We start from the raw sequence: 7,766 nt of genomic DNA, 5'->3' as shown, positions 1-7,766 counted from the left end.
CTCAACCCCAGTCCTACCGACAACTGCTGGCAGCTGCCACTCTATGTGTCAAGACTCACACTGGAGCGATTCGATGGAGCTGCACAGGAAGAGGCATGTCTGCAGCCAAGGTTATTTCCTCCTGAGGAAGCTGGAGTCAAGACAACATGTGTGTCCTACTTGCCATCTTCCCACCCCTCCCATTTCTCCCAGGAGAAAGTTCACCCTCAGCAAGAGGATTTTCACCACTTAATCTGTCACAACAGATGCACAATAACTGACACTTTAGGAGAGTACATGCACAGTTTCAGAGGTTTAATATATTAATCAATGCACTGAAAACATTTTGATTCCTAAGCAGCCTTGGAGTACCATCCTTTGCAGAATACATTCAAAATAACGTAGGTGGGGAACTGAGCAAGATATTCAAGATAAGAACCTTCCCCTAAAGATCAATCCTATGTTAAGCTAGTAACTTTTAGGAAGGTGCTGGCCCTCAGGAAAAGGAAGACCAAACACTTTTCTCAGTGTGGGGCGACATTCCATTCCTTTCTCTTTCACATCTTAGAAACATCATTTCAATACAAACCCCAGGCAGAAAAACACAAGATACTGTTTTTTTCTCAGCAGCATTAGAGGTACCTTCCTTTCTAAACTGACTTTGTCCTCAGTGCCTTCTTGGAAAATCAGGAGATACTCTTTTAACAGACTCATAGCCCCTTATCCCATCTAATAACAAATCGGAAGAAATAGTACTACTATTTTCAAATCAAGTATTCTTTCTTGCAGGAAAGTGTTCATCGAAATGCTGAGGTGGTGATTTAGATTCTGTCTAAACATACCACATGAGATCATTTGGAAGGCAGTGTGTGGATACACCAAAAAGCGGGTTGAGCTCATCACTCCTCTCCACACTGGGTATGGAGTGACAGAGTCCAGGGACTGAGACTTCCCTTGCTGCTCCAGAAACACAGTGTGACACAGACCGAGATGGAAGCTCCAACCACCAGGGCTTGAAAAGGTCAGAGCCTCACAGGTGTTCTCTGTGTAATGGCCTTTTCTTATTGTCTTTGATTGGTTCATCTTCCCCAACTCAGGAGACAATTTTCCTTTGATAAAAGCCAATGTTAAAATAAAAGTGGCTGCTTTCTTATCGGTAAAATCAAAATAGGAATTTGATTTTTCCCTGATCCGATATAAAGCTTATAATTTCTTCAAGGAGACTTTTAAAAAGATCTTATTTGGCATGTCCATGAGACTTTTGATGATTTTGCCTGTTCCTATCAATGTTACATGATTTCAAATAATCATATTCAAATTCCAAGTGAGCTCCCATGACTTCCATATTCCGATTTCCGATGAATACATTGCATGTTCTAATGCACTTGCCATGTGTCTCAGAGGATGATGGTTATTGAGTTCAGGGGCTTTGTGCTGGTGGGCCTAGAAAGCTTTATCCTACCTTCATACTCCCAAATTGTTGACTGCTTCATATGCTTCTAGTCACTAGGTATCTTCAAAACTTTGCTTTACTTGTGTTGAAAAGCCACTGTTACATTTTAGTGTCATCTGTTTCGTTGACTTCTGACAAGACAAAGTTGGGATTGTCATAGCCTCTCTTCATCTGGGCTCTAGCTTCTCTCTCATTATAAAGGCACATGGCACAGTGAGGGGTATCCACTGCCACTGTCTTACTAAAGTTATTGAAATCCACTCTGTATTTCCTTTCCTTGGTCTTGGATACTATGGGAGCAAAACGGTAACCCCAAAGCACCTCTTCTGGGACATAGGATGTCCGAACTTGGCAGGTAGCACTGGTTGATTCCACTGTGCCATCTAAAAACATCACTAGTTCAAAGTCCTGTTCAGGAAGTGTTTCTGCTGTCATGTGGAAGAAGGGGCTGTTGTGATCAATAACATGGTAAATTGTCAGTGGGGAGATAAAGAATAAATTTTCATTCCCAGCATCAACTACAAAGTTGATATTGATCTGGTCCAAAATAATGGTCTCTCCTTCAGGAGTGACTGTGGTCTTCAGAAGCTTTCCATATATGTGACTGCCAATCAGAAGGCTCTTCCTAAGATTAGCCACTCGGATTAAGAGACAAAGCTTCCCACCTCGTTTACTGATCACTGCGTTCTTGCTGAATGTAATGGTCTTGGCACGTTTTTTGGGTCTGGAGATCTTGGCTAAAATGGCACCACACATGAAAGAATTGATCATAACTCCAAGTATAGACTGAAAGATGAGCAGAAAAATGGCAGTGCCACATTGTTCTGTCACACACCTGAATCCATATCCAATGGTCACTTGCGTTTCCAGAGAAAACAGAAAAGCTGAGGTCAAGCCATTAATGTTCTCCACACAAGGGGTGTGGTTGACAGAAGGATGGAACTCAGGGAGATCTTTATGAATGTAGGCTACAGCATACCACAGAAGACCAAAGAGGAACCAACTCCCCAAGAAGGCTGTGATGAAGACGGTCATCTTGTATCTCCATTTGAGGTCAAGCACGGTCGTCCAAATGTCCACAAAGAATATCATCCTCGACTGTGCACCCACATTGCCAAACTCTATGTTGCACCTTCCGTCTTTGGAAACCAGCCTCGTTCTTTGCCGAGAATGCTCCCAAAAGCGGGTGACAAACCATTTCCGAAGGTGTTTGAACATTCTTTCTGTCAACACCGTGATCTGAAAACACATCAAAGAAAAACAAAGCAAAACAAAATTACGTTTGTAACAGCAGTGACCTAGGCGACTCACGTAAAGAGCTAACTATGTTTGAAAAGACCATTCCAAACAATCTGGGTTAGTGATCATTTGGGCAAGCTGACAAGTTTATTCTGGATGCCATAATATTATTTTCAATAGAAACTTTCCACTAGAAGATTGTATTTCTGAAATATAAAGAGGAAAAATAATTACAAAGAGATAGAAAGGGAAGGAATCTAAGAGAGCATACATTCGTTTCCTGACCTTAGTGAGTCGTACACAACTTAAAAAATGTTTGTGATAACCGTTATGATCTGTACTATGATTTATTTGATATTATTCTTTAAATGAGCTCTCCTTTTTTCTTTAATAAATGTAGCCTTATGCTAAGCAAAAAAATATCTGTGAAAGCGGAAGCTTGATGCACTATTTACATTTTCTGTAATATATATAAATAAATATAACAAACAGCTCATCGATATACTACCTAAATCACCTTGTGTACTGTTATTGGTACTTACATATCAAGAGAAATCCTGATCTAATTCACTTCTCTCATTTATTGAACGAAGGAACTGAGACTCAAAAAATTTTAATGACATATCCAAAGTCATGAACCTAACCAGTGGCACGATGACAAAATAGAGGATAAGGTTCCCTGCTTTCAGTCCAGAGGAACCTCAATTACACTGTGTCTCAGTTATAAAATTTTATATTCTGAAGTTAAATTTCCCTGCAATCTTTTAAGACAATTATTAATCAACTTCCTTTAAAAAAAATGAATTGACACTATTTAGAACAGAGTTCCTCAATACTGTTTGTTCGAGTCCTACCATATGATCTCAGAAGTTTTCTCGGTGGATCTACAAGCCTTTTCCTCTTCTCTCTCCATGGAATGCCAAGATTCCCTCCTCCCCGCCACCCCACCAAAAAAAAAAAAAAGTAGTATGATGGCACCATCAATATCTCACCCTTCCTTCTCTGCTCCCAAGCTGAAGGACTGGCGAGCTCTAATTTAAATAATACTTTATAAGGGTAGAACCATTTTTTATCTAATCCTCTATCCCAGCTGCTGGCACAGTCTATAGGCACTTAGTATTTATTTAAAAAAACATAAATGGAATAATTCAGTGAATGAACTAAGGTCTTCAAAATATTATCTGATCAATGGTTTCTTATTAACGGCATTATTTTGACTTGCATTTGAAAGCAAAAAGGTGAGGGGGTTTTCCCCTAAACATGAAACCCAGGGGTCATAAACATGAGACTACCTCCTCCCCTAGGTGTGCCCACCCCCACTCCAAGGTGTGTTCCCCACAGTTAGCAATGTCTTCGTGGTATTTTTAATTAAATGCAAATATGTTTCTAAAATAGATTTCAAAATCCCCCTTCAAAAAATTTGTTTATGCATACAAACTAGGAAGCGAAACCAACTTAGTGACAAATATTGAACAAAACTGATATTCCACAGTGTCTTGCCCTTGGTCTTAAACCAGGTGAAAACACAAGACGCCAACACTAAGTGGAAGTGGTGAAGAGGAAATCACAGCTGTGGTGATTTGAAATTTTGAGGACAAGTTCTAAAGATATATAAAAAAGAAATGCTACCAGGAGAGAAAATGGCAGTGTACACATTCAGAGGGTCCTGCCCTCATCCCACCCAAACTTCATTGACCTCAAGTCCCCAAAGAGTATTAGGAGATGGTTTGAAGTGAGGCTCATGGGAGGAGAAATAGTCTTCTTCTTTCCCAATATCTCCCCATCCTCTGCACACACATCCTTTAATTTTGCTCACATTCACTGGGACTTTCTCCTTTCTCAGGTTCATGGAAGCTCATACTGTTGAAAAAAACTCCTCACAGAGTAGCCCTCACCTAAAATAATAAATTCTAAAGCCAACACTTATCAATCGAATACACATTCTTTGTCATACATGGAAATTCCAGAGATGGCTCCTAACACACCAACTTCTGAGTTTTTCTTTCCCACTCTTCATCTCTTCCAGTCTCTCTTAAATTCATTTCACTTTTTTAAAATTTAATTTTATTATTAGTTTTAAGCATACAGTACATTGGTTAGACATTTATAAAGTTTATAAAATGATCCCTCTAATTTCTTTTTCTCTCCTCTGGCTCTCCATCTAGCCAGTACATTAATGCCAACTGAATTCCCTATGCCATACTCCCCATCCCCATGACCATCTATCAACTACTAACTTGTACTTCTTTATCCCTTCACCCCATTTTCCCAGCTCCCTAAACCCCCTCCCTTCTTGCTGTCATCAAATTGTCCTCTATATTTGTGAATCTGTTTTTGAAATTCATTTCACTTTTGAAGATAAAGAATATTTCTATAGAGTGAATGAGTACCCTTGACTTATCTCTTGCATAAGTTTGGGTTTCCATGCCTCCATTACTAATAAAATATTGTCTGTTGGCCTTACAAAGAGCCAAAACAAAACAACCAGCTTACAATGTGTTCCTCTGATGATCTGCACTTACCAAAATTCTAAAAACATATTCTGACCTGAAGCATCAAAGGCTGGAAAAAGCAAAGAACTGGCATTGGGAGTTGGTCTCTGTCTGCAGCTGATTTCTTTTCGACCCAGCTTAGTATATTTGAGTCTTTGGTCAGTGAACTGATGCTAATTTATATTATCTTGAAAACACTTCATTGGATAGTGGAGTTGTGTGGTTTAAACCAAGGCAATTGGTTGTTCTCAGACCAAGCCCCAACCTGGGTATGTATTTTATCTTTTCAAACCTCACATGGCTTGAATACCTTCATGCTAAGACAGGACACACCACCAGCTGAGTCAGTCCCTGGGAAGCAGGCACGAACTGTGTTCCGGCATTTCTCCTCTCTCCTTGACACGCTCTATGGCTCTCTTGCTGTTTTTCCTAAGTCGTGCCTAATAACTTTTCACCAGAAACACTTAGTTTATCATCAATCTCCTACCTACTTTCTGAAACACACTGAGATACTGAGATTTCCAAGTGTTCACAAAGATACGGGTGAATATATAGACATAGATAAGTACATATTTGTAAGACAAAAGTATAATCACACCAGGAAGAAACAAGATACCATGTTAATCTCTCTATACAACAGTCTCTATTATGTAAGAAACTGAGGTTTAGAAGCTGCCTTTATTGTTGGATTTATTTTATAAAATCTGGCATTTACAGAAGGTACTTTTCACATGTACTGGATTAGCCAATGCTGTTGATTGATTTACTCAAAACATGAAAAGAATTATACCTAAAGAATGCAAGATTACAGGATAAATTCATACTCTGACCAAACCCATCATTCACACAGCAGACTCATTAATTGCAGCACATATCCTATTTTGTCAAGACAATGCGTTTAATCCAACCACAGACAGAGCCAATATGTATTTTTTGAACTACTGGGTGATTTGAGGTTAGCCTTTGTATCTGGGTTATGTAACATGCACAGTTTTTAGGTTATTTTCTATTGAAATCAGTAAATCTTAATAGCAAGCAAAGGGCTGTATATTAGCTAATATTTACCAAAGTAGTCCTTCTTCAATGATGGTAGAGAAGAAATTCAAATTTCCATGAAAATGTTTTCATGAAACTGCTTTGTTTCAGAAGAGTCAATTGAATCAACAAACATTTCTTGAGGACCTACCATAGTGAGGTGGAATGGGATTATGGGACATGGTCTTTGCCTTCTTAATCAATATGATCTAGCAAATACTCTATTGAACATCTACTATGTACCAGATGCTAGGCTAGGAAACCAAAGAGCAGTCCCTGCTTTCAAGTTGCTTCCAGGTAAGTAATTCAGTAATTACAGTGCAGCAGGTTTGCTGCTTTGGAAGGGTTGAGAACAGTTTTAAAGTGGCCACCAAAGAGGATCCCCAACAGGCTGGGTGTTAAGCTTATACTCTTCAACACACCTTTGTTAAGGAGCTAAAACAAGTGCACCTAACTCAGAGGACTTCCTGTTTTCTGTGAAAGTGGTCTCAAGCTATAGGACGAGAGCCATTCAGCAGGATTTGCAAACACTCAGAGCCCTTATGACCACCCAGTTCTCTGCCTACCCCTCTCATATCCGAAACCTGTTGTAGACAGAGGGCTTGTTTCCCTTTTGTACGGTAATTCTGAGAGAAGTTATTTCTGATGTCTTCAGCACTATCAGGCGCTCACCTAGGACCAGCGTGGGTTCTTAAACAGAACTCTGCAAGGCCAGTGGGAACTGGCCTCAGAGGCATGGAAAGGGTGTCTGAACCTCAAGACTCTTCCAGACTAGATTGGGGAATGCACCTTAGGAACACTCCACCCCACCTTTCCTCAGGGTGAGTGTCCCCACAGGCCCTCTCCACGGTGAAACCCCAAGTCCGCGTGTGTCCAGCGTGGGAATGCTGTACAGGCCTTCTCGGGTGCCTGACTCCTTCCAGAGAAGAGAGTTTGGGAACACAAGCCGGGGAATTACAAGGTCTACAGATGTTAGTGCTCCCATAAGGCTCACTGTGTCCTACAGGCAACTCTGGAGCCAGCTGTTCCAGGAGCATTGTCTGAATAACTACAGAGATGTGCCATGCCCAGGCCCAGGAGAGGATGGGAGGCTTGGCCCAGGATTTTGATGACACAGATCATAACCACAGGCAGCGTGGCAGAGCAGAAGGAAATCAAGTTTTGTTAAGCACGGTTATGGATCTGACCCCCAGTTCTGTTACTTAATGGCCAGGTGACTTGAGCAAGCCACTTAACCATACTGAGACTCAGTTGCCTCACCTGTGAAATGGTTATAAAAATATATTTTTAAAATTGTAGTATGTTTTAAATGTAATTGCCCATATAAAGTTCCTAAAACACAGTAATTATGCAACAAATAGTAACAATTGCTGTTATTAGTTCATAAATTGAAACTTGGGCAACAGTTTAACCAGGTATCACTGACCCAGGCCATTTAGGGTCTAATATGCAGAAGTCAAATGGGCTGTGTTGGAGATGACAGGCAAATGAAAGAAAAAGTTTCTAGAAGAGAGTGACCAAGGTTCTGACGATTTATCAGCATCTATGAACTGTGCTGGCATCAGAGC

At 40.3% G+C, this 7,766-nt stretch overlaps 1 protein-coding gene across 2 annotated transcripts; it reads right to left on the bottom strand.

Annotated features, from left to right (window-relative positions):
* Positions 1 to 285: 285 nt before the first annotated feature.
* KCNJ1 (potassium inwardly rectifying channel subfamily J member 1) lies at positions 286 to 5,547 on the bottom strand. Of its 2 annotated transcripts, none has more exons than XM_039872721.1 (2): positions 5,219 to 5,547; positions 286 to 2,671 (listed from the first exon to the last, which is right to left on the bottom strand). In XM_039872721.1, the coding sequence occupies exons 1-2, from the start codon at positions 5,255 to 5,257 to the stop codon at positions 1,532 to 1,534; spliced, it is 1,179 nt and encodes a 392-aa protein (XP_039728655.1). In that variant the 5' UTR covers positions 5,258 to 5,547; the 3' UTR covers positions 286 to 1,531. The 2 variants fall into 2 exon arrangements, with proteins under 2 accessions (XP_039728655.1, XP_039728656.1); XM_039872722.1 differs by having other exon boundaries at positions 5,194 to 5,543.
* Positions 5,548 to 7,766: the final 2,219 nt, after the last annotated feature.

This window comes from Pteropus medius, unplaced genomic scaffold (genome assembly GCF_902729225.1).
Source record: "Pteropus medius unplaced genomic scaffold, Ma_sr-lr_union100, whole genome shotgun sequence".
In the NCBI taxonomy this organism is placed as follows: domain Eukaryota; kingdom Metazoa; phylum Chordata; class Mammalia; order Chiroptera; family Pteropodidae; genus Pteropus; species Pteropus medius.
This window is presented reverse-complemented; position numbering and strand designations above follow the sequence as displayed.